The following is a 27,003-nucleotide window of genomic DNA, read 5'->3' on the forward strand; positions in this document are numbered from 1 at the left end:
GAGGAACAGGGATCTGCTGCAGAGAGTCCAACAGAGAGCTGCTAGGATGATTAAGGGACTGGAGCATGTGCCCTATGAAGAGAAACTGAGAGCCCTGGGGCTGGTTAGTCTGGAGAAAAGAAGGCTGAGAGGGGATCTCATCAATGTCTATCAATATCTGAGGGCTGGGTGTCAAGAGGGGGGGCACAGGCTCTTCTCCATTGCACCCTGTGATAGGACCAGGGGAAATGGAGAAGAGGACACTCAGGGGTGACCTTATTACTCTCTACAACTCCCTGAAGGGAGGTTGTAGACAGACGGATGTTGGTCTCTTCTCCCAGGCAGCCAGTACCAGAACAAGAGGACACAGTCTCAGGCTGTGCCAGGGGAGGTTCAGGCTAGATGTTAGGAAAAAGTTCTATACAGAAAGAGTGATTGCACATTGGAATGGGCTGCCTGGGGAGGTGGTGGAGTCGCCATCACTGGAGGTTTTCAGGAGGAGACTTGATGGGGTGCTTGGTGCCGTGGGTTAGTTGTTTGGGCGGTGTTGGATTGGTTGATGGGTTGGACGCGATGATCTTGAAGGTCTCTTCCAACCTGGTTTATTCTATGTATTCTATGTAAACTCCAGCACAGGAGGTTCCACCTTAACGTGAGGAGGAACTTCTTCCCTGTGAGGGTCACAGAGCGCTGGCACAGGCTGCCCAGAGAGGTTGTGGAATCTCCTTCTCTGGAGCCTTTCCAGCCCTGTCTGGCTGTGTTCCTGTGTAACCTGTGCTGGATTCCATGGCCCTGCTCTGGCAAGGGGGTTGGACTCAATGATCTTTGGAGGTCTCTTCCAACCCTTACCAACCTGTGAGCCTGTGGTCTAATTGAGGATGCTTTTGCTTACTCTGGGCAACCTGATCTAGTTGAGGATGCCCCTGCTGACTGCAGAGGGGGTTGGTCTGGATGACCTTTGGAGATCCCTTCCAACCCAGACCATTTTATGGTAATGATTCTGTGATTGTTCCACTAAGTGAGTAGCAAATCATTAGCCTATGTGGGAGTGAAGCTTGCTTGCAGATTTTTCTGTGTGTGTGTGTGTTCCTGCTTTTCTAAAGTAGAAAAAAAGTTGATATTAAGTTTGTGTATGATCTGTTTCTTAACTTAATTGCAGTGTTTTGATACTGTGGTTAAACAGCTGCTTGGGAAGATCTTTCAGGAGCAGGATATGGGCTTGTTGTCTAGGTAGAGAAGATAGAGATGTTCACCAGCTGTGGGTGGTATGCTATTAACACACACACACACACACACACATTTATTGCTAATTGCAGAGATAGTGATTTTTTTTATAGTTCTCCAGTGCTTTAAGCTGTGTGGTGCAGCAGACATGCTGGAGGGAAGGGAGGCCATCCAGGGGGACCTTTACAGGCTGGAGAGGTGAGCCCATGACAACCTCATGAGCTTCAACAAGACCAAGGGCAAGGTCCTGCAGCTGGGTCAGGGCAATCCCAGGCACCGATATAGGCTGGGCAGGGACTGGCTGGAGAGCAGCCCTGAAGAAAAGGAGTTGGGAGTGCTGGTGGATGAGAAGCTCAACAGGAGCCAGCAGTGAGCACTTGTAGCCCAGAAAGCCAAGCAAAGCCTGGGCTGCATCAAGAGAAGCATAGCCAGCAGATCGAGGGAGGTGATTCTCCCCCTCTACTCCTCTCTGGTGAGAGCACACCTGGAGCACTGTGTCCAGTTCTGGAGCCTCTATTACAGGAAGGATCTGGAGGTGCTGGAAGGTGTCCAGAGAAGGGCCATGAGGATGAGCAGAGGGCTGGAGCTGCTCTGCTGTTACAGACTGAGAGAGTTGGGACTGTTCAAGAAGGCTCTGAGGAGACCTTCTTGTGGCCTTCCAGTATCTGCAGGGGGCTCCAAGAAAGCTGGGGAGGGACTTTTGAGGGTGTCGGGGGGGCGGGGAATGGAACTAAACTAGAGGAGGGGGGATTTAGATTAGACATTAGGAAGAAGTTGTTCCCCATGAGGGTGGTGAGACACTGGCACAGGTTGCCCAGGGAGGTGGTTGGTGGAAGCCTCATGCCTGGAGGTTTTTAAGGCCAGGCTAGATGTAGCAGTGAGCAACCTGCTGTAGTGTGAGGTGTCCCTGGCCATGGCAGGTGGGGTGGAACTGGATGATCCTTGAGCTCCCTTCCAACCCTAACAATTCAATGATTCTATGAAATGAAATGCAATGGATATGAAAAAAGCAATAATTGTAAATGGTGAAGGCCTCCAGTGATCAGCATGCAGCTGCTTCTTCTGCCTCAGGGATGTTTGAAGAGGGTGGGCACTGGTACCCTCAGCACTTGCTTCAAGATAAAGCTCAAAGCAGTGAAGCATATTAAAGAAGCAGAAAATCTAAAGGGAAATAAACTGTTCATGGTGAAAGAAAGTGACATGTGGCTTTTGCTCTTGGGATCATTCAGAAGCATTCTCAGGCCTCTTCTGCAGGGCTAGCTGCAGGAAGTTAAAAGGAGCTGGCTACCATGGAGGGATCAGCTTGATGACCTTTTCTAGGCTCCTTTGAATCCTAGACTTGAGGGCTGCTCTGGGCTATGCTACCATGGATCTTTGCATTCCTGCACATTGCCCTGAGTTCATGCTTGGCTTGTGTCTGGCTGGATGTCACTGATGTGTGGAAAAAGGATAGTTTTGGGACTGGGTTTTTTACCTAAGTGTTTAGTTTGGAAAAGAGGAGGCTGAGGGAATACCTCATTGCTGTCTAAAACTACCTGAAAGAACAATGTAGAGAGGCTGCTGCTGGTCTCTTCTCACAGGTAATTAGTGATAGAACAAGAGGGAACAGCCTCAAGCTGCCACTGGGTAGGTTTAGACTGGATAGTGGGAAGAATTTTCTCCCAGCAAGAGTGGTCAGGCATTGGCACAGGTTGCCCAGGGAGATGGTGGAGTCCCCAAGCCTGGATGTGTTTTAAAGGTAGTTTGGATGTGGTGCTTGGGGCTCTGGTTTAGGGGTGACCCTTGTAGAGTAGGGTTAATGGTTGGACTTGGTGATCCTGAGACTCTTTTCCAACCTGAATGTTTCTGTGATTTCTGGGGTTCCATTTGCTCTCCTCCAGTCTTTCTGTCTTTTAATGCTTTCCTGCACTGTCAATTTTTTCTCTTGCCTGACCATGAAGAGGTAGTAGCATGAACATTCATTCAGCTGTCCCCTTAGGTGATGAACTCATTTAGCAATTCCTTTCCCCAGATGCTGGATTTGTAGGGAATTGTGTGTTGAGGAGAGTATTTAAGGGTGAGGCCACCTGTCCCTACACATAGACTGGAATTTTTATATATTTACTGCAATTTATATATATATACTCTTGGTTTGTTAATTCATATTTCTTTAGCTTCCTTCATGATTGTCACAGAATCACAGAATGTTAGGGTTTGGAAGGGACCTCAAAAGATCCTGCAGTCCAACCCCTCTGCCAGAGCAGGAGCACCCAGAGAGAGAGTTTTATTTTGTGTGAGAGAGTTTCATGTCAAGGATGTTTTCAAGTAGTATTTCCTCTGTTATTGACTGATTTTGTTGTTGTTGTTGTAATGAACCTCTACAGTGTTTAGGAGCCCAGAATCCTTCTTCCCTTAGTAGTGAGACTTCTCAAACACTATTCACTTTAAGATGCATGTCTAAACTTACAGTACCACAGAATATCAGAGGTTGGAAGGGACCTGCAGAGATCCTCCAGTCCAACCCTGCTGACAGAACAGGAGCACTCAGGGTAGTCTGCACAGGAATGCATCCAGGTGGCTTTGGAAAGTCTCCAGAGAAGGAAACTCCACAACCTCTCTGGGCAGCCTGCTCCAGGGCTCTGGCACCCTTACTGTAAAGAAGTTTGTCCTCATGTATCTGGACCGAGGACACTTCCTGCCCTCCCACAGGCACCAATGAAATGTCTTGCCATGCTACTAAGCTTGCAAATACTTCAGTGATGCCTGCACAGAATTCATTGTGTTGGATTTTCTTTCTGGCTGTACTCTCTGCCAAATGTTTCCTGAATGCCAACAGCTGTTATTAGGAAAATGCTGCCTGATCAGCCTGCTGCTTCTGCACAGGATGCTTTAGATCAAGCATCCAAGCAGGTTGCCTTTTCTTGCCTCACAGAGTCACAGAAACATTCATGTTGGAAAAGAGCCTCAGGATTACCAAGTCCAACCATTAACCCTACTCTACAAGGGTCACCCCTAAACCAGAGCCCCAAGCACCACATCCAAACCACCTTTAACACACCCAGGCTTGGGGACTCCACCACCCCCTAGGGCAGCACATTCCAATGCCTGACCACTCTGCAGGGGAAAAATTCTTAATGTCTTTAGTAACACTTAGGAGCATTTAATGGATTAAAAGTTATTTATTTTTACAAGAACAAGTGGCATATAACAATGTTTTTGGTGAGGGTTGGTTGGTTTGTTGTTTGGTTTTTTCCTAACAGAATAAACTGATTTAAAAATGAGACTTAAAGCAGGAAAACTTAGTCACAGATTTCATGTGAGTGATTAAGCAGGACAGGATGTATCTGTTCTAAACAGCTTGCTCAAAGTACTGTGAAGCTACCAGCATCTGATGAACTTTACAAAGAGTGATTCTTGTGTAGAATCATAGAATGGTAGGGATCGGAAGGGACCTCTTGACATCATCCAGTCCAACCCCCTTGCCAGAGCAGGAGCACCAAGAGCAGGTCACACAGGAATGCATCTAGATGAGTCTTGGAAGACTCCAGAGAAGGAGACTCCACAACCTCTCTGGGCAGCCTGGTCCAGGGCTCTATCACCCTCACACCAAAGAAGTTTCTCCTCATGTTGAGCTGACACCCTCTCTGTTCAAGTTTGTGTCCATTGTTCCTTGGCTTATTACTGTGCACCACCAAAAACAACTTGGCCTCCTCCCTCTTGACACCCACCCCTCAGGTATTGATAGGCACTGATCAGATCCCCTCTCAGCCTTCTCTTCTCCAGACTAAACAGCTCCAGAGTTCCCAGTCTCTCTTCACAGGGGAGATGCTCAAGTCCCCTAAGCATCCTTGTGCTCTGCCACCCTCACAGTGAAGAAGTTTCTTGTTATGTTGAGGTGGAACTCCCTGTGTCCTAGTTTGTACCCCATTGCCCCTTGTGCTCTTTGCCTTACTAATTCCATTTCTCTATATCCAGTGAGCTGTTGGTCTGTCAGAATAACTTTCCCAGCCCTCAGCCTCCCATCTGTCAGCACTGCGTATGGAAACTGCCTCGCGTGCCGCGCAGGGTGACAGCAGTGAGCACCCAGTCCCCAGCAGGCTGCATGTAGTTGAGATGGTCCTGCTCAAGTTTCCTGTGCATTTGGTATTCAGCATTTGTCTTCATGCATGGAGTGTTATAAACATTTGTATTCATGCATGGAGTGTTATAAACAACCAGTGGGTTCCCTTTTCTCTCCTTTCCCCTCCCAGGGTTTTCCTTCTCTTCTTTGGCAGGGTGTGCAAATCTGTCAGTTCAGCTCAGCTCAGCAGGAATTGTTCAGCTTAGTTTACGTCCTTGGTTATTGTAGGCTGTTGCTGGTACCTCTGTTTTTCAATATTGCCACTAGAATTGGGTCATTTTAGTCCATGGGCTGGGTGAAGCCACTTGCCCAGCCTGCATGTGTCTAGCTGGTATGTGTTAAAGAGATCTAAAGTAGAAAAAAATTGTTTGCCTCAAGGAAGGAAGCAACTTTACATGTGCTCATAAGTTCATAGAATGGTTTAGGTTGAAGGGGACCTTAAAGATCATCTGGTTCCAACCCCCCTGCAATGGGCAGGGACATCTTCCACCACCCAGGTTGCTCAAGGCCTCATCCAGCCTAGCCTTGAACACCTCCAGGGAAGAGGCATCCATGACCTGCCTGAGCAACTTGTTCCAGAGTCTCACCACCCTCACTGGAAAGAATTTCTTCCTAACATCCAGTGAATAAACATTTACCAGCATTTCCTTTCTGTAGTGGCTTTACACAGGCTCACAGGATGTTAGAGGTTGGAAGAGACCTCTGAAGATCATCCAGTCCAACCCACCTGGCAGAGTAGGACCAGAGAATCCAGCACAGGTCACACAAGAACACATCCAGACAGAGCTGGATTTTATTCTTCTCTTCCCTTAGTGCCTTCAAGGGTGTATGCTCACCATGCTCTTTCCTCCCATCTCTGTGGATTCTTCTGTATGTTTGCAGTGGGGGTGGACAGAGTGGGTTGCTGCAGGTACAGATGAGCTCTGGCTTCAGTGTGGAGGGAGAGAATAATGATAACAGAGCAAGGATGCTGTAGACCCAGTGGCAAGAAACAGGATCACAGGATGTTAGGGGTTGGAAGGCACATCCAGAGATCATCAAGTCCAACCCCCCTGCCAGAGCAGGACCATAGAATCCAGCACAGGTCACACAGGAACACATCCAGGCAGGGCTGGAAAGGCTCCAGAGAAGGAGACTCCACAACCTCTCTGGGCAGCCTGTTCCAGTGCTCTCTGACCCTCACAGTGAAGAAGTTCCTCCTCATGTTGAGGTGGAACCTCCTGTGCTGGAGTTTATATCCATTGCCCTTTGCCCTATCCCAGGGTGCACAGGGTTACAAGGTTCATTCTATTTTGTTTGAGACTTACAAATGGCAGGGGGGTTGGAACTAGATGATCCTTGAGGTCCCTTCCAACCCTAATATTCTGTGATTCTGTGACCTCAAGGGTCTCTTCCAGCCTAAGCCCTTCTATGATTCTAAAGACTTTTCAATTGTGTTTAATGCTTTTTTTTGTTTGTTTTTAAGGATAAATCTAGGAGTGGTGAATGATTGAATCAACTTAACCTCCCCTTTCTGCTTTGTTGTTTTTCAGGATTGCACAGTATATGAAACAGAGAATAAAATTCTTCATGTGGTGAGTAATGGTTGGATTTCTCTTTGTGTAGAGCACATAGAATGACAGATCTGTGTGTTCTGTGCTTTTCCTGGTCAGAATGGAAATGAAGTAGTCTGGGGATGACTGCATGAACGTATGGAACTACCTGTGCTGTATTGAACTACCAAGAGCTGGGTTCTACACATTGGCCATAACAACCCCATGCAGTGCTCCAAGTTGGGGACAGGGTGGCTGGAGAGCAGCCAGGCAGAAAGGGACCTGGGGGTACTGGTTGATAGTAGGCTGAACATGAGCCAGCAGTTTGCCCAGGTGGCCAAGAAGGCCAATGGCATCCTGGCAAAAAGGCCAATGGCATCAGGAATAGTGTGGCCAGAAGGAGCAGGGAAGTAATTGTGCCCTGTGCTCAGCACTGGTTAGGCCACACCTTGAGTCCTGTGCCCAATTCTGGGCTCCTCAATTCAAGAAAGATGTTGAGTTGCTGGAAGGTGTCCAGAGAAGGGCAACAAAGCTGGGGAGGGGTCTGGAGCACAGCCCTGGGAGGAGAGGCTGAGGGAGCTGGGGTTGCTTAGCCTGCAGAAGAGGAGGCTCAGGGGAGACCTTCTTGCTCTCTCCAACTCCCTGAAGGGAGGTTGTAGTCAGGTAAGGGTTGGTGTCTTCTCCCAGACGACCAGCATCAGAACAAGAGGACACAGTTTCAAGCTGTGCCAGGGGAGGTTTAGTCTGGATGTTAGGAAGAAGTTATTCATAGAGAGAGTGATTGGCCATTGGAATGTGCTGCCCAGGGAGGTGGTGGGGTCAACATCCCTGGAGGTGTTTAAGAAGAGACTGGATGAGGCACTTAGTGCCATGGTCTGGATGATTAGTTGGGGTTGGGTGATCAGTTGGACTTGGTGATCTTGGAGGTCTCTTCCAGCCTGGTTGGTTCTGTGATTGTGTGATTTGAGATGATATTATGGAAGCCTAGCTTGACAGGGAGTTTGCAAGGGCTTGTGTTTGGCTGAAGCCCATCTGTTGTTTGTAAACCATGGTCAGAAGAATGATTTTGGAAGATGGCAGAGTTTTATTGAGAGAGCTGCTGCCTAGGCTTCTCTTAAATCATACATGATATTTATGGTAGTGATTTAGCTCCATTTGTACAGCTTCAGTCCTCACAGGAGCATGTTGCTAGCCTGGTGATGGGAAGATGAATGGAGTTCTTTCTTTTTGAATTCTCAGCATGAATGCAACAATTCATTGCCAGAATCTTTACTGCTATTGATAAATAAATAGGCAGATGAAAGCCATCAGGGCATCAGAACAACAGGATGAGTTTCAAGGTGGTGCTTTGGGGGAGGGAGAGTCAAAAGATTCAGTGCACTGTGTCTGAGGACTGCACCTAAGTTTTAGGTATCAAATTGCATCTCATGTTTGCACTGTAGTTTAGGAAGTGTTAAGCTAACCCAGAACTTGTTTCTGAAAGCTAAATATTAAGATATTCTTCCTAAGAGTATGAATTTGTTGAATTTATTCTATTTTGCATTTAGGAAGGCTTTGATTTACTTTGGATTTTTTTATTTACTGTTCTAATTGCTGGAGCTTAAGCAAGAAAACTGCATTCCCACACTGGGAAGCTCACATTCTGAAATAATTTCTTTCTTACCCCCCCCTTTCCTCCCCTTTCCTCTTTTTGCCCCCCTTTCCTCTTGGCTTGCCCTCCCCATTTCCCCTTTTTTCCCCCCCCTTTCCCCCTTTCCCCCCCCCTTTTCCCCCTTTTCCCCCCTTTTCCCCCTTTTTCCTCCCCTTTCCCCCTTTTTCCTCCCCTTTCCCCCTTTTTCCTCCCCTTTCCCCCTTTTTCCCCCCCTTCCCCTTTTTTCCCCCCCTTTCCCCTTTTTCCCCCCCTTTCACATCCCCTTTCTCCTTCTCCCCCTCTCCCCTTTTTCCTTTCCTTAATAATGCTCCCATGTTAAACACTTGCCCAGCTATAATGTTTAATCAATTGTTGCTTTTATTTCACAGTGACAAGTGAAAGGTCTCCTTTTATTTTTCAGTTTCAGTGGCATTTTGCCCCTGTGGGGCTCCTAAGAATTCAGCAGTTTTAGTGAGCCTGACATCATCATCCTTGCTAGGCTGATCCTTTGCAAGCCTTTAAGTGATGAAGTTTTTAATTGCATAATCTTGGCATAAGTTGAGGTGCTGTAAGTTAGAAATCTTTATATATAACCAGATTTTTCAATACATGTTCCCTGCTGCAAGAGTTTTGACATCTGCTATCTGCATTGTGTATCTCTCACAAGTTAGCAAAAAGGGTTGTGAAGGGAGCTGGCAGTGCTTGGAGTTGATGAGGCAGCAGTTAATGTCATGGAGTCACAGAATGACTTAGGTTTAAATGGACCTTAGGCAGTCCTGGAAAGCCTGTTCCACTGCTTGACCACACTTGCAGGGATAAAACCTTTCCTAATGTCCAGTCTAAACCTCCCCTGGTGCAGCTTGAGACCCTTCCCTCTTGTTCTATCACTAATTACCTGTGAGAAGAGACCAGCACCCATCCCTCTGTATTGTTCCTTCAAGTAGTTGCAGAGGGTAATCAGGTCTCCCCTCAGCCTCCTCTTCCTCACACTAAACAGTTCCCTCAACTGCTCTTCATCAGAATCATTCTCCAAGCCCTTCTCCAGCTTAGTTGCTCTTCTCTGCACCCACTCCAGGCCCTCAATGTCCTTCTTGTACTGATGTGCCCAAAGCTGAACACAGCTCTCAAAGTGTGACTTTCACAGTGATGTTAGGAAGAAGTTCTTCCCCATGAGGGTGGTGAGAGACTGGCACAGGTTGCCCAGGGAGGTGGTGAAAGCCTCATCCCTGGAGGTTTCTAAGGCCAGGCTGGATGTGACTCTGAGCAACCTGCTGCAGTGTGAGGTGTCCCTGGACATGGCAGGGGGGTTGGAACTGGATGATCCTTCAGGTCCCTTCCAACCCTAATAGAATAGAATAGAATAGAATAGAATAAACCAGGTTGGAAGAGACCTTCGAGATCATTGTGTCCAACCTATCATCCAACACTACCCATAAGTCTATGATTTACCAGTGCCAAGTACAGGGACACAATCCCTGCCCTGCTCCTGCTGCTCACAATGTTGCTGATCCAGGCCAGGATGCCATTGGCTTTCTTAGCTACCTAGGCACACTGCTGGCTCCTCTGCAGCTGCTTGTCCATTAGCACCCCCAGGTCCCTTTCTGCCAGCAGCTTTCCAGCTACATTTCCCCAAGCCTGGAGCATTGCATGGGGTTATTGTGGCCCAAGTGCAGGCTAGATACAACATCCAATGCAACATATTAGCTTAGAAGAAAAGGGTTTAAAGGACAATAGACCTAAATATGAAAGGATAAGCCACAGATGAGGTGTTTGCTTCAAAAGTGAGAACTAGTGTGCTCTTCCTAGTTTATATTTAGAATCTTTGTATTGATTTAACTTTGAGATGATTAAATGTGTGGGGAACTGCTCAGCTTAAAAGGGCATCAGTCCTGCTTATTTGGGGAGTTGGAAGTTAATCATTGCAGAAGTCTGAATTGAAGCTTTAAAAGGCAACTAACTCATTGATTCCATCCATCTGTTCAAGGCTGTAAATGATGGAAATATCTAGTTCAGATTAATCCATGTGAAGCATTAGAGTATTAAAAGACAGAGCAAAGCAAGAAGGGACTAATTATAGAAAGCAGAAGCAGGGCTCTGGTCAGATTAATAGTAAATTTGAACTGAATTTTCTTTTTTTTAAGCTTAGGTCTGTACAGAAGGAGAATATTTTTCCTAAGGAATTTCACTTCCATAAAATTATGCTGCTTATCCTGAATAAATAAATGAAGTTTTATGGAGTTGGTTAAAAAATAGGAAATAAAACTGCAGAGTAAGGTTTACAGGTTCACAGGATGTCAGGGGTTGGAAGGGACCTCTGGAGATCGAGTCCAACCCCCCTGCCAGAGCAGGACCATAGAATCCAGCACAGGTCACACAGGAACACATCCAGACAAGGCTGGAAAGGCTCCAGAGAAGGAGACTCCACAACCTCTCTGGGCAGCCTGTTTCAGTGCTCTGTGACCTTCACAGTGAAGAAGTTCCTTCTCATGTTGAGCTGGAACCTCCTGTGCTGTAGTTTATATCCATTGCCCCTTGTCCTATCCCAGGGTGCAAGTGAGCAGAGCCTGTGCCCTCCCTCTTGACCCATGCCCTCAGATATTTATAAATATTGATTAAATCTGTTCTAAGTCTTCTCCAGACTAACCAGCCCCAGGGCTCTCAGCCTCTCCTCACCAGGAAGTGCTCCAGTCCCTTCAGCATCCTTGTAGCCCTCCCTTGGACTCTCTCCAGCAGATCTCTGTCCCTCTTGAACTGGGAAGCCCAGAGCTGGATGCAATATTCTAGGTGAGGTCTCAGCAGGGCAGAGCAGGGGGGGGAGGAGAACCTCCCTGGATCTGCTGGACACACTCCTCTCAATACACTCCAGGACCCCATTGGCCTTCTTGGCCACCAGGGCACATTGCTGTCCCATGCAGAACTTGCTGCCCACCAGCACTCCCACAGTCAGAAGGTTTGGAAAAAAAAATCGGCTATTGAAATGAAAGAGAGCTGCTGACTTGAAAGAGAAGAGAACGAGTAATGGATCCAACTCATCTCATTTTACTAAGGGCATTGGAGAAACCACAGTGAATGATAATATTCACTCCTGCTCACTGCATTTGAATAGTTGTTGTAGAACTGTGACTAAAAATGCATTGTCAAGGTGTTGTTTTTATAGTCTTATTTAAAACAAAATAAATAAAAGAAAGACAGAGTAACCATCACCTTCTTTGCAAGAGTCTATACCTTGAGAAGTTTAATAGAAGCTTCTCTTTTTGCTCCCAGAATAAGATTTAGTTCAATGTTTAAACTTCATGCATAGGCAAATTGAAGTCCAGGCTCAGCTGGTTCTAAGATTGCTAGAATTCACAGAATCATAGAATGCTAGGGGTTGGAAGGGACCTCTGAAGATCATCCAGTCCAACCCCCCTGCCAGAGCAGGACCAGAGAATCCAGCACAGGTCACACAGGAGTGCATCCAGGAATGTCTCTCTGTGCAGCCTGTTCCAGGCCTCTGGCACCCTCACAGGGAATAAGATTTTCCTTCTGTCCCCTTGTAACCTCCTCTGCTCCAGCTTGCACCCAGTGCCCCTTATCCTGTCACTGGACATCCCTGAGCAGAGCCTGGCTCTGTCCTCCTGACACTGCTCTGCACATCTTTATCACCAGCAATGAGGGCACCCCTCAGTCTCCTCTGCTTCAAGCTCTGAGCCCTAGCTCCCTCAGCCTGTCCTCAAAGGAAGATGTTCCACTCCCTTCAGCCTCTTTGTGACTCTGTGCTGTACTCTCCCAAGCAGTTCCCTGAGGTCCTTCTTGACCTGAGATGTCCAGAACTGGACACAACATTCCAGCTGCAGCCTCACCGGGCCAGAGAAGAGTTATTAGCAGCACAGCTCTCTGGCTTCAACTTTCATCTTCAGCCTTGTGAGACATAGGTACTCCTGAAGTGGATTGACTTTGTAATAATGCCTCTAACTATCATTTTTCTAGGAAGACAGTTAGTGTTCATTCCTGCATGTTGAGTGAGTGCTTACCTTTTGGAAAGGTCATGGAATTTTGAAGCTTTAATCTGAAAGAGCATCCTCTAATCCTAGACCCTAGGGATTTTGCTGTGGCTTTTTTACTGTGCTCAAAATGGACACAATGTTAAAGAATGGTTTGGGTTGGAAGGGACCTCCAAAGGTCATCTAGTCCAACCCCCTCTGCAGTCAGCAGGGACATCCTCCACTAGATCAGCTTGCTCAGCGCCTTGCCAAGCCTGACCATGAATATCTTCACCTGGAGTACTGTCTCCATCAGGTCCATGTCCAATATAGGAAGGACATGGACCTGATGGAGAGAGTCCAGAGGAGGGCCATGAAAATGATCAGGGGGTTGGAACAGCTCTGCTATGAGGACAGACTGAGGCAGCTGGGGTTGTTCAGCTTGGAGAAGAGAAGGCTCTGGGGAGAGCTAAGAGCAGCCTTTCAGTACCTGAAGGGGGCTACAAGAAGGATGGAGAGGCAAAGGCCTCCAGTGACAGGACAAAGGGCAATGGCTTCAAACTAGAGAAGAGCAGATTTAGATTGGAACAAGTTCTGCCCTGTGAGGGTGGTGGAACACTGCAGCTGGCTGCCCAGGGAGGTGTTTGGGGCCCCTTCCTTGGGGATCTTCAAAGGTGAGGCTTGACAGGGCTCTGGGCAACCTGATCTAGTTGTGGATGTCCCTGCTGACTGCAGAGGGGGTTGGACTGGATGATCTTCAGACATCCCTTCCAACCCAGACTATTCTATGATTCTGTAGGGCCTCAACTACCTCCCTTGATGATCTCAAAGGTCTTTTCCAACCTGGTTGATTCTGTGATTCTGGGCAACCTCCTGCAGCGTTCCACCACCCTCATGAAGCAGAACTTGTTCCTAACATCCCATCTAAATCTCCTCTTCTCTACTTTCAAACCATTGCCCCTCATCCTGTCACTGTAGGCTTTTGGCAACAATCCTTCTGCAGCCTTCTTCTAAACCCCCTTCAAGAAGACCTAACAGAAATCACTGAAACTCTCAGCAGTGATCTGCTTACAGAAATATGAGAGAATGATAGAGGAAATAAAACAAAAATCAGAGCTTCCCTGCTTCTGAGCAGGGATTGTTCAGGGTGTGACAGGAGAGCCATGGTACCCCTCTGACAGCCCCTGCGCCTCCAGAAACTTTCTTATTTTTTATTTTGCTGCTGAGAGGCTGCCAAGGAAAACTAGTTTGAGAATTATGCCATCCTGAAGTGGTTATTTATTGCACTCTTGATGCCTCTCATAGTAGAGGATGCTTGGCAGCTGCTGAACGTGAGAAGCTGGGTCCAAAGGCAGTTAGCTTGGTTTATTAGCACAGAATCAACTTCAGAGTTGATGGGAGTCACCCAGCCTCCTGAAGAGCCTGGGTTTCATCTGTGCTGAACATCTGCCTGTTCAATTAAAGAAATTAGCCAGGTTTGGGGCACTTAATAGCTTCACAAAAGATGTGGGTGGAGAGAGGGAACTGGAGCTCACCAGGTGCTCCTTGCATGCCTGAGCAGAGCTCAGAGGCAGAGCATCTGAGACTGAGGGAGCTGGGGATGGTTAGTTTGGAGAAGAGGAGGCTGAGGGGAGACCTCATTGCTGTCTACAACTACCTCAAAGGACACTGTAAAGAGGCTGATTCTGGTCTCTTCTCACAGCTAATTAGTGATAGAACGAGAGGGAATGGCCTCAAGATGCAGCAGGGTAGGTTCAGGCTGGACATTAGGAAACATTTTTTCCTGCAAGAGTTGGTCAGGCTTTGGCAGAGGCTGCCCAGGGAGGCGGTGGAGTCCCCCAGCCTGGATGTGCTTAAAGGTGGTTTGGATGTGGTGCTTGGTGGTTTGGATGTGGTGCTTGGGGCTCTGGTTTAGGGGTGACCCTTGCAGAGTAGGGTTAATGATTGGACTTGGTGATCCTGAGGCTCTTTTCTAACCTGAATGTGTCTGTGATTCTGTGATCAAACTTCAGGGTGAATACTATGGGCAGAAGACTGGGGAGGTCTGGAGCCTTTTGATGCAACAGTTTTGCAACACACTTCCCCCCCTACCTCTGTCAGCCTATTCTGCAGCCACACAATAGGACTCCTTCCTCAAGACCATTGCCTTCTGCCCAGATGTCCCAGGCTCCTCCAGCTGAAACTGCAGCGTTCCCACCTGCTGGCCACTGCCACAAACCCTTAAGCACTACAGTTTCAGCACAGCAGCAACATTTTTTTCTCTTTACTCAGGTGCAAAACAGTTTGCTGCCTCTTTATCCATGGCCTGATGTTGTGTCAGCTCAGGGTCACCACAGAAAACTGTGCTGCTGACTGAAGCCTTTCCCCCTTTCTCCTTCATTCCCACTGCTTCCTTGTCTTCCCTCACAAAAGCAAAACAACAGATGACTTCTGCATGTAGATACTGTACCCAGTTTTGGGCTCCCCAGTTCAAGAGAGACAGGGACCTGCTTGAGAGAGTCCAATGGAGAGCCTACAAGGACAATTAGGGGTCTTTAACACCTCTCTTATGAAGAAAGACTGAGGGAACTAGGGCTGTTTTGCCTTGTGAAGGGAATGCTGAGGGGATCTTATCAGTGTCTATGAATATTTGAGGGGTGGGTGTCAAGATGAAGGTACCAGGCTCTTTTTGGTCATGCCCAGTGATAGGACAGGGAGCAGCAGGTACAAGTTGGAGCACAGGAGGTTCCACCTCAACATGGGGAGAAACTTAACAGTGGGAGTAACAGAGCACTGGAGCAGGCTGCCCAGAGAGGTTGTGGAGTCGTCTTCTCAGGAGACTTTCAAGACCCATCTGGATGTGTTCCTGTGTGGCCTGCCCTAGATGATCTTGCTTTGGCAGGGGGGAGCTGGGCTGGATGATCTCTAGAGGTCCCATCCAACCCCTACCATTCTATGATTCCCTCCACCTTGTAGATTCAGCAGTGTGACTTAAGATGTATTGTAGGTTGATATGCAAGTAGTTGGCAATGGTGTGCTTAGTGTGACATTTTCTTGTCTTTTTTTTCTCTCTTTATTTTCTCTGGAGACTTTCCACACCCACCTGGATGCTTTCCTGTGTGGCCTGCCTTGGGTGATCCTGCTTTGGCAGGAGGTGGGGGCTGGACTGGATGATCTCTAGAGGTCCCTTCCAACCCCTAACATTCTGTGATTCTGTGACTCTATGATTCCCTTCACAGGTTCAGCAATGTGACTTAAGATGCACTGTAGGTTGATATGCAAACAGCTGACAATGATCTGCTTATTGTGACACCTTTTCTTTTTCCTTGTTTTTTTCCTCCCCTAGTGTAAAACTCTTTCGGGTGTCTGTGACCACATTATCTCCCTCTCTTCTGATCCACTGGTTTCCCAGTCTGCCCACCTTGAAGTGATCCAGCTGACCAACATCAAGCCAAGTGAAGGGCTGGTAAGAAGTACGCACTTAATCAAACCCCATCATCCAGGATGAGAAAGTGATGTTTTTGCTGTTGTCTCCTAAAGAAGTTGTATACCTGAAAAGAAATGCAACATTTTAGCCTTTTGTTTTGTTTTGTTTTCTTCTGGTTTATAAGCCTGATGATAGTTTAATTTCTCATGCTACTTTTGGTTCCTCACACAGCAGGGGGAAAGGCTTTGACCTGTGTGTGCGAAGAGTTTAGCGAGCAGGGAGGAACGAGCGAGGGGTTCTTGCTGCTTGCTGTTTATTGCCAGCTTCTGAAAAGTGATTCAAAGTGTTCTAGGAACTGGAAAGTCAGAAGGGATTGAAATTACTGAGATCAACTCAACCAAAAAATTTGTGTGTGGGCTGATAGCACAAAACCTGTCAAATTCTGGAATATGCTTTGTGGTAGTATCTCTGTGCTCTGAAGCTGTTGCCTAAGTTATTCAAGAGGGCTCTACAGCACTGCTTGTTGAATTTTATGGGGAGACTGCTCAGTCAAGGTGCTTGTGAAAGGTCAGCACAGCCATCCTCTGGCTGTTGTTCAAGGCTTGCCCATTGATCTTTTGTTTACTCAGATAGCCAACATCCACTGCATGGATAAAAAAACCCCACAACCAACCCAACATTAATAACAATCACAGCTCTATGACTTCACATCAATAACATCTCCTCCCACACGGCTTAGGGGTGTAGTGGAAGGTGCTCAGAATACAGTTAAGCAACTTCTGCTTAAGTTTATTCTCCTTCCATTTTCTTGAAGAAGAAGAATTGGTGCTGTACTCTTTTTCAGCAGTTGTTTTATATGAGCCAGGTTTTAAGACTTGCTTTGGGTTGATTGCTGTTGAGGCTGGGGTTTTTTGTTTGCTTTCACCAAGCTGTTTAGAACAATTAGAAACTAATTCTCCATTAAAAAAAACTCACAGCAAACAAAACAAACAAAAAACCAATCGGGAAAAGAAGCAAACATTTGGATGAGTAAATATTGCCCCATCCTTTGTTTTAGTCCTTTTCCCTTCCTCCACTGGCTTGCTTTTTTCCCCTTTCTGAATCCATTTCAGACCAGTCTTCTAGAATTTCAGCTTTTCATGGATCTTCTCTCCTCCCTGTCTTTCTCCTCTGATTTTTAACTCCTCCACTAGCTCCCTGCAGTCAACCTTTGAAGTCCTGTTTTCTGCTGTAATGAAGAAATCTTCTTCCCCTTTCTATCAATCACCTTTTTTTAACTTCCTGTCCATTATTTATCTGTACTTCGATTCATTGTTCCTTTCTGTCTTGTCACTGGTATGGCTGGATTTGTTTTGTTCTGTTTTTTTCCCCTTGTTTTGAGTCATTGTGTAGAGTGATGTTAACCCCTTCCCCCCCACCTGGTGACTGAAAAAAGGTTGAGTGGAATTTGTGTAGATTAGAATGGGCTTCATGGGTCTGTTCCTGCTGGGTAGCTGCTAAGAGAACCTTTTCCTTCCCTGTTCTAAACCCTCTGTCTGTTGTGTCTGTTTGAAACTGTAAGGGCTTTTTCTTTTACTATGTGTTTGTGAAGCAACTGAGCAAGGTCTTTATGCTGACTGAAGCTTATCACGTCCTTGGCATTGAAATAATTGCATGCATTAAAGGACAAAATCAGTACTCCCTGTGCAGTGTACAAGCCTTAGAGGGATACAATGCTACTTTGATCATGTTGATTTCCTCTTCAGCCTTGCCTGGGTCACTCTGCTGTTGATTCTGTATTGTGCTGTCTCCTCTAGATTGTGAGCTCTCCAGAGCAGGCACCGAGAGCAATAAGCTTGCGCCGACAGGGTGAATCCCAACATCCTGCCCCTCAGGTTGTTGCAGTGCCAATCTTCCTAACAGAGCAGCATTTTCAGGTTGTTCTTGGTGCTTTGTATGAAAGATTTTCGTCTGGATTGTTGGTATTTTTTTGGTGTGTGTGTTTATTTTTGCATTGTTTGGGTTTTTTTTTAACCTATCTTTCAATTAAGACACAGCCAATGCCTATCGGTACCACCCCAAGGAGTGGCTAAAGTTTGTTTGGTTAAGCCTTAATGATGGTGGATTTTGGAGGTGAGAATGAATTTCCTCTGCCCACCAGGAGCAAGCACTTGGAATGGATGTGTAGATTGATAACTTCTCAGCCTTCTCCCAGGACTTGTGCAACAGCAAAAGTGGACCAAAAAATGGATGATCGTTGCCAACTCTCTTCTAGCTTCTTGACCCACGTGAAAACTCTGTGCTGGCCTCTACCCATCACTAAACACACAAAAATCTTCTGTAAAGAGGGAGGAAAAGCAGAAGGAGAAGGAAAAGCAGAAGGAAAAGGACAAGGATGGCTGATAACTGGGAAGATTTATCTTTTCTTTTGGTCATCTGGCATAAGCAGAATATCTAACATGCCTCAAACCCGAGAAGCTAAATTAGATGAGGGAGAGGAGAGGGAAGAAGGAAATCAGACTATGGGGGAAAACAATGCTATTTCCCTAAACTCTCACATGGCAAATTTCTGGTGGCAATGAGAAAATGGTTGGAGTTTTTACAACCTCAAAAGAGTTTGGAGCCACTGCCAGGGTATTTTTTTTTGTCAGCACATATAGTTCCTTCAGTGGGTTTGGTCTTTTCTTGTGGAAACTGTAAGTATCAGTCAGAGGTGAATGCAAGTGTCATGCCAATACCTCAGTGCAGAAGGAACAGGTTTGCAGGGTCCTGTAGCTATTCAAACCAGCTGACACCCATCAGCAAAGCAGAATCAATAACCTGGCAAGCAGGAAATGTTGTTAGGGTTGCAGTGTGGGGAAATTCTTGTGCACTGGGTAAAGCAATGTTATGGGTGGGGTCTGGTATTGATTGGCTTTTTCTTTTCCCCTTTTTATGTTGTTTTATTTCCCCCCTCTGTCCCTGGTCTGTTGTCCAGGTGTGGTGGTTTTAGGCTGTGCCCACCATGTGTGGTTATGGGACTAGCTGCACACATGTTCTCCAGTCAAGAGATGCAGCCTGCAGTGGCTGTGAAGGACTTGTCAGGGTAGAATGGATGCTCTTGGAGGTGTCTTCCAACGTGGTTGATTCTTCCAACCTGGTTGATTCTAGAAAATTGGTTTTGAAGCCCTAAGATGTGGTCAGTTTGCAGTCAGCAGCCATGCTCCCACGTGTAATCATATTTGACTTTTGCCTTTGTTCCTTTGTTTTTCTTTTGAGGACGTGGAAGCTGTTTGATCTGTGTCAATAACTGGAACTTAATTTTGTGGGTTTTCACAGTACTGATGCTCCAGAAAGTGACAAAATGGACTTAGCTCGGTGCTATCCTTTGCCAGGAAGCAGACTTAAAAGTATTGCTGCTTGTGTGTTGAGCAAAGAAGCTGAAGACTGTATGCCTTCTGGCAGGCAATAAAAAAAGCAGGCATCCTGGGCTGCATCAAGAGAAGCATAGCCAGCAGAGCCAGGGAGGTGATTCTCCCCCTCTGCTCTGCTCTGGTGAGACCCCACCTGGAGCACTGTGTCCAGTTCTGGAATCTCTGTTCCAGGAAGGATCTGGAGGTGCTTGAAGGTGTCCAGAGAAGGGCCATGAGGATGAGCAGAGGGCTGGAGCTGCTCTGCTGTGAGGACAGACTGAGAGTTGGGGCTGTCCAGCCTGGAGAAGAGGAGGCTCCAAGGAGACCTTCTTGTGGCCTTCCAGTATCTGAACGGGGCTCCAAGAAAGCTGGGGAGGGACTTTTTAGGATGTCAGGGAGTGGTAGGACTGGGGGAGATGGAGCAAAACTAGAAATGGGTAGATTGAGGTTGGATGTTAGGAAGAAGTTGTTCCCCATGAGGGTGGTGAGAGACTGGCACAGGTTGCCCAGGGAGGTGGTGGAAGCCTCCTGCCTGGAGGTTTTTGCAGCCAGGCTGGATGTGGCTGTGAGCAACCTGCTGTAGTGTGAGGTGTCCCTGCCCATGGCAGGGGAGTCGGAACTGGATGAGCCTTAGAATCAACCAGGTCAATCCCTTCCAACCCTGACAATTCTATGATTCTGGCTAACCCCTCAGGAAATTTTATCTTCAGCAGTCCCTTTCTATTCTATCTGTATTTCCAATATAGAGCAGAAGACTGATTGTTCTGTGTTCCTCTTTGCCTGCTGCAGCAAACCAGATGAGGCTGTCATTTAAAAAGGAGAAAAAGAAAGAAATTGCTGCTAAAATACAAGGCAGAGACACAGCAGGGTGTGGCAGCTGATTAAAGATGCACCACTGAGCCTGGCTAGGAAACATTTTCCAGGAATCCTCTGTACTGCTGCCCCTCATGTTTCTCCTGAATCCATTTGGTTTGAAACAGGAGGTGGGTCATGAATTTCTGAGCAGGGTTCTGAGAACTGTTTGAGGTTGAAGAAGCGCTTGGAACTCTGAAGGATTCCGTTCAGGTGGTGTCACAGAGGGGGATGAGTGGGGAAAATGCAGTTCTGTGTGTGGTAAAAATGGGATTAGTAATCTTCTTCTCTTTGCTATCCAGCATTACATTAAATGGGAAAAGTATCTTGGATCCTGACTTCATTTTTTTGTTGTTGTTGTTAAAAGAAAAGAAGGCACAAGGTCTTTGTTTGTCTTGGTTTGTTTCCTAACCCTTAGCTGAATAATAGTTCACACAAAGATAAAGTGTCATAGTTGGTTTGAAAAACAGCTCACACAGAGACAAAATGTCACAATTGGTTGGAAAGCCAGTTCACACAAAGATAAAATGTCATAATTGGTTGGAAATTAGACTTCTGCCCATAACTCTGCAGAAGGATCTCTGATCTCATCAAGCATGAGTTAGCTGATCTTGAATCCAGCTGTACATTTGCTCTTGGTTATTAAGGTGGTTACCATATGGTTGGCTTAGTCACACTGACTGAATTATCTTTCCTTTCACTTGACCTAACTGATAGTTTTCAATTCATATGGAGCCACAGCATCATCTTTGGGTGCCCAGGATTTCCACCTGCCAGTTTGCCTCACAAGTGAGCCACACACACACACACAAATCTCCCCTTTACTCTTGATTGCTAAAGGTGTGGTTGATACTCTGCAGCCACAAGCAGGCAAAGAGGGGGAAACTTGTAAATATCTGTGGTATTCTTATTTGAATTTCAAGTCAAACAATACAAGCCAGAAACATTCTTTGCTCTGCACCCTTTCCCATCCTTTCAAACAAGGAGTGGAGGGACGTGGGGGAAAGTGCAGCTCATCTTTTCTGTTGGAAAATGTTACCTCTCCTTGTTTGAAAGCTGCTCTGTAAACAGAATTCTGTTGCCTCTTGCAAGATTACTGTGGCAGGGTACCAGTGTAACCATTATTACTTTTGCACATGTGGAATAAATATAATCTGGGTTGGTTTTTTTTCTTGCAGCTTCCCTCTTTCCTCCCCTAAGGTGTGCAAAATCCGTGATCTTAGCCCTCAAAGGAGGTTCTGCAGAAGTTCTTTCTCCTCTTTTACTGTTTCCCAAGCCTTTAAAGCTTGTAGAAAAGCCTAGATTGGATGTGAATTGCACTCCACCGTGCTGGTGTGCTTGGGTGACCCTTATTATCCTTCAGAAGAATGCTTTGCACAAAACTAAGCTCTGTGGAATCATTAAGGGAGACTTCGCCCTCGACTCGCACCCTGATGTTTTAAGTTGAAAGCAGTGAACTGGCTGTCAATAAAAACAGAGATGTGACTTTCTCCAGGAGTTGCTCTGTGTGGGGTCATGACTGTCACCGTGAAGTCACTGTGATTTCAGCTCTCGCTTTGCTGCAGGGTGTATGGGCAGGGCCCTTAGCTCTGGATCCTGAGTGGCTTGAGTGGTAGGTGCCAAATAACAGATACCAACATATCTCAGCCTCTTGTGTGGCTCATTACCCTGCCTATAAAATGTGTGTGTGTGTGTTAGTGTCTCCTACCTCACAGGGCTGTTGTGAGGATAAATGTATAAGAAATTGCTGTTCTGTACTGGAGATAACTGAGTGAAGCAGGAAACTACCTGCAGCGAGCCAAGCAGTGGAAGAATTTGCTGAACGCTCACAGAGGAGCTGGAAGTTGAAGGAGGATGATGCTAGAGGCTTCCGTCTGTGTAGCACCAAGCAGATTACTGCTTTTGTTTGCTTCTAGCTGTGGCAGCCCAACATGACCACTGGGCTTGCTGCCATTACTGACTGCCCTGTGTTGTGTAGAGCAAATAGGGGTTTAGTTTTGAGCCCCTTCTGCCGAGGAATTCATGAAGTTTGGGGTTGTTAATTTTCAAACTGAGATTTTCCTCTGCTTTATTAAGTGGGGGTGTGCCTCCTTGTTCCCACTTACAAAATGTCTGAATTCTGCTTCCAAATTAGATTACTCCCACCTGATATGTCTTCTTTGCCTCTCATTTAATCACCAGTGAGTGCACTCTGTTCCTCAACTGAGAACAAACTTCTTTGTGGCACTGATTAAATGGAGGGGAAAAAAAGTAGGTTATGGAGAGAATGTTTACTCAAGTGCTCAATATTTACCTGGTTTCTCTGAAGCAGTCAGGAGAAAGGGTCACAGAGCACTCAGGCTGCCCAGAGAGGTTGTGGAGTCTCCTTCTGTGGAGACTTTCAATCCCTGTCTGGATGCATTCCTGTGGCTTGTGCTGGATTCTATGGTCCTGCTCTGGCAGGGAGGTTGGACTCGATGATCTCTTTGGGTCCCTTCCAACCCCTGACATCCTGTGATCCTCTGAAAGGAGACTCCTCAGAAGCTGTTGTATGCTCAGCGTATGCCAGTTATCTCTCTGCTTTAATTGTCTTGGTGGATGCTGTTAAAATGTTTGAATTATGACTTGCTGGAAGGAAAAAAACAACCAAACAAAACCCACATTGGAGACAACCTCCCCATGCAGGAACTCCTCACTGTCTGTAAGCTATCCCTCCCTTTCCATATGATTGGAAAGAAGTGGGAGCGCTATCAGCATTGACATTTAACCTTTCATGGTGGAGTTTTCAAGCTGTACTGTTTTCCTGAGATGAGTGAGGTGCTCAGAAAGTCTCAGAGCAATTTTGCAGCTGCGCTTCGGAGCGTTGGGTGCTGCGTTGCAAGTTGTGTTTGCAGCATCGCCTACCTGAGACTCCAGATCTGGTTTTGAGCCTTCTGTGGCTTCCAAAGGCAAATTGCAGTGTTGATCCATCCTAAGGCAATTTGTAATTCTGGTTTGGGTTTGTTTTGGGTGTGTGTTGTAGTTGAAGGAGTGTATTGAGAAAGACCTGGGGAGTGTTTGTGGAGATGTGGTAAAAGCTTTAGTTTTGCTGTGGCTGCTTAGGGCCAGAATTGTTTAGGCTGCTCTTCTTGAAGTGTACCCAAAATACCCACTTTTCTATCCAGAGGCAAATTCCACATGGCATTTGTTAAAAGTCCACAAATCTTAAGGGGAAAAAAATAGGAAAAATTAAAAACAAAAAGGAAAAAAAGAAAAAGGAGAAAATAAAAGGGAAAATAAGAAGGAAAAGGGAAAATAAAAAGGAAAAAGGGAAAAGAAAAAGGAAAAGAAGGGAAAGGGAAAAAAGAAAAAGGAAAAATGAAAAAAGATGGAAAAGTTAAAAAAGGAAAAAGAAAAAAGTCTTTTCTTTTAGAGATATGCAAATTATGTTTGGATGGTGATGGTTTGTGAAACACTTTAAAAATTCTTTCCCATGATGTCTTTTTCTTAGGGTATGTACATTAAATCAACATATGATGGTCTCCATGTAATTACTGGAACAACAGAAAATGTAAGTATTGTTAATACTGTATGTTCAGGCCTGGAAGCCTTTTTTTTTCACCTAACCTTGTGGTTTATGCTTTCCTTACATTTTGCTTGCAGAAAAAATCTCCCCAAAAACCCTAAACCCAACTGTGCTAGCTGGCTGTTGGGGACCAATGGCATGCTGGACAGCAGAAATGCTTGTGCTTTGTTTAGCTCAGGACTGAAAGAGCTTTTCCCAGCTGAGAACCTGGAGTAGCAGGTTTTGATTTGTTCCTTGCAAGACACCTAAAAAATGCTGCAGGTGAGCAAGGTAGGAGGTAGCTGCCTTGGAGTTACCTTGCTGGATGAATAAAAGCCTTCGTGATGTACCTGCTGGGGTTTGCTTCAGTATTAAGCAGCTTTTGTATTTTCCATCTCTCAAGCTTCATGTTGTAACAAATAAATGCATGGAGATAAGGATATCCCTTCATGTGGGCAAACAGTTCCTGCATGAGCTTCTGAGCAATGCCTAGAGTAAGGAACACTTCTTACTGGTGTGCAGATCCTTCCTTGAAGCTATTAAGCAACAAACCAACCACAGCAGACAACTTCTCAACTGCCTCTGAAATAAAACCTCCTTTCCTTGTACACCAGGTTTAGAGAGCTTGCTGTCTGGTAGGATGTAAGCAAAATGATCATTTGGAGGGGGATAGGCTTCCATCTGTGCTCTCCAGTGAACATGCAATGAGCACTAAACAGCACTGAGTTTGCCATAGCGGTTTAGGCAATTCAGGGATTCCTTTCAAAGGTCTGGATGGCATTTTTTTGTTCAAAGTGAAGCTGTCAGAAACATCTGGTTCATCAGGATTTACAGCTACTGCCTCTGAGCTGCAGTGAGGTTCTGTTAGCATCTCCATCAAAGAGGAATATTGTTTCCAGCCCTTTCCCAGGAGCTGCAACTGGGTAGACCTTCCTTCCTGTCTCTTTTCCTCTGCTTAGGATATCCATGGGGTATACCTGATAGATAATCATAGACTTGTTAGGGTTGGAAGGAGCATCCACTGCAGAAGCTGTGGGGATGCCACAGGTCTCAAAATAAAGTGAACAGTGAGGCATTTCAGCCTTGAAATGAAGATTCTAAGGAGTCACACCTACAGCTACAGATCTCATCAGCCAAATTAGCAAAATGAAACCAAGCCAAGAGAATCATAGTTGAGCTTAATCTGGGAAATGTGTGAAAGAAAAGAGGATGGTTTTGGCAGTTGAGTTTCAGACGAAGAAAGGAACCATTTCTCCCTGTGATTTGCTGGCATTGGATTTAATTTCCCAGGGGGCAAAGATGAAAATAAAATCTTAATGCATTTCCTCCAAACTCCTCTCTTTGTGATGCATGAATCTAATTTGAAGCCCCATCAGGAAGCTTCGGTCACGATGACTTTTGCTGCCATTGTGCTGAGTCTTTTCCCCTCCCTCTAACACCCTGGAGGTGCTCAGGGCAGACCGAGAAGCTGCAGTCTGCTGTCTAGAGGAAGCTGTTGTGTGCTAAAGCATTTGTGAAAATGAGTAATGCTGCAGAGGGGAGGGGAAAAAGAAGGAAGGAGTCTCCTGCTTTTAAGCAGGCAGCTGCAGCTGCTTCCTTAAATCTCTTTTTTTCTCTTTTAAAAGTGTGATTCTGTTAGATGGGAGGAGAAACATCGAAGCAGCATGGCCAAGCTGCAGCTTCTTTGAATCAAAGAAATTATTATTTTCCTGTTGAAAGCATGATTCTTTTAGATAGGAGGAGAAACATCCAAGCAGCGTAGTCAAACTGCTTCTCTAAATCAAATAACTTATTCTTTTTTTCTTTTAAAAGTATGATTCTGTTAGATGGGAGGGGAAACATCTAAGCAGCATGGCCAAGCTGCAGCTTCTTTGAATCAAAGAAATTATTATTCTTTTCCTGTTGAAAGCATGATTCTGTTAGATAGGAGGAGAAACATCTAAACAGCATGGCCAAACTGCTGCTTTAAATCAAATAAATTATATAGTTATTTATTTATTTATTCTTTTAAAAGTATGATTCTGTTAGATGGGAGGAGAAATATCTCAGCAGCAATGGCCAAAGAATGGTCACAGACTTATAGAATTGTCAGGGTTGGAAGGCACCTCAAGGATCATCTGGTTCTAATCCCCCTGCCATGGGCAGGGATACCTCAGGTTGCCCAGACTACATCCCGCCTGGCCTTAAAAACTTCCAGGAGTGAGGCTTCTACCACCTCCCTGGGCAACCTGTGCCAGTGTCTCACCACCCTCATGGGGAAGAACTTCTTCCTGATATCCAATCTGTATCTACCCATTACTAGTTTTATTCCATTCCCCCAGTCCTGTCACTCCCTGACACCCTAAGAAGTCCCTCCCCAGCTTTCTTGTAGCCCCCTTCAGATACTGGAAATGTTGGTGCAAATGTCATCTGTCCTGGTTTACTCTTTGTGATACTGATTTAACTTCCAGGAAACTGCAAGGATCCAAATTCTTTTCCCTTTGGGTAAAATTTTTTGGCCTTTTCCTCTCCAGTTTTGCTTCTCCAAGTGAGACAAAGTCTTCCAATGTCTTCTGCTTTCCTGCACGATCCCAGGGAAGCACTTGTCTCTCCAGCAGCATAGCCACGTTCATGTCATGGAGTAGGTTTTTGTAACCACAGCTCTGCTTTTTTTCCCCTCTTTGCCAGCTGAGGTATTTGATGTTCAGCACCAAAGCCAGTTGGGATCTTGCTGTTCAGCATTAGGAATCCTCTCCTCCCAACACATCAGCCCTACAGTTCAAAGCAGCTGAGCTTTGAATCCTGAGCACTGAGAGAGCATAGTTCTTCACCACAGGTCGCTGCCCCACAAAAGCTTCTCTCTGGTGGTCTTGTAGCATTAGAGTAAGCTTAGCTCTCTGGTTCATCTCTCCTCTCTTTTGTTTGGAAGTCTCAAACTGCACCAGGGGAGGTTTAGGCTGGAGGTCAGGAGAAAGTTCTTCCCAGAAAGAGTAATTGGCCATTGGAATGTGCTGCCCAGGGAGGTGGTGGAGTCTCCATCCCTGGAGGTGGTCAAGAAAGGCTTGGATGTGGCACTTGGAGCCATGGTTTGGTTGTCAGGAGGTGTTAGATTTTTGGTAATAGGTTGGACTTGCTGACCTCTGAGGTCTTTTCCAACCTGGTTGATCTATGATTCTAAAGGGGTGTCTAGGTCCAGCTAAGGAACACAGCTTTCTTGTTGAGTAGCCCTTCTTAGACCACATTGGAGAGATTCTTTTAATTCACAAAACCAAGGTATTCTTCAGGTGAGGCCATTTTGTCAGTTGGTGTTCCAATAAATAAAATAAAAAACACAAGAAGAAGTAGTATTTTCTAAATTAGTAGCATTCAGTGCACCTCCAGCAGGAGTGTGACTTGGAAGGGAGTGCTCCCAGTGTCCCCACTCACTGTGCACTGCTTGAGTTTGG

The 27,003-nt window shown here is 46.0% G+C and overlaps 1 protein-coding gene across 6 annotated transcripts in view; it reads left to right on the top strand.

Moving 5' to 3' along the window:
- CNKSR2 (connector enhancer of kinase suppressor of Ras 2) overlaps nt 1-27,003 on the top strand; it is a 252,421-nt gene that overhangs the window by 95,281 nt on the left and 130,137 nt on the right. For 5 of the 6 annotated variants that reach the window (XM_054165993.1, XM_054165994.1, XM_054165995.1 and 2 more), the window contains exons 5-7: nt 6,835-6,876; nt 15,752-15,871; nt 23,525-23,584. In XM_054165993.1, the coding sequence (XP_054021968.1) occupies nt 6,835-6,876; nt 15,752-15,871; nt 23,525-23,584 (222 nt within the window). The remainder of the gene's footprint in view (nt 1-6,834; nt 6,877-15,751; nt 15,872-23,524; nt 23,585-27,003) is intronic. The other variant, XM_054165997.1, reaches the window with a different exon arrangement.

Source organism: Dryobates pubescens, chromosome 12 (genome assembly GCF_014839835.1).
Source record: "Dryobates pubescens isolate bDryPub1 chromosome 12, bDryPub1.pri, whole genome shotgun sequence".
NCBI classification, from domain to species: domain Eukaryota; kingdom Metazoa; phylum Chordata; class Aves; order Piciformes; family Picidae; genus Dryobates; species Dryobates pubescens.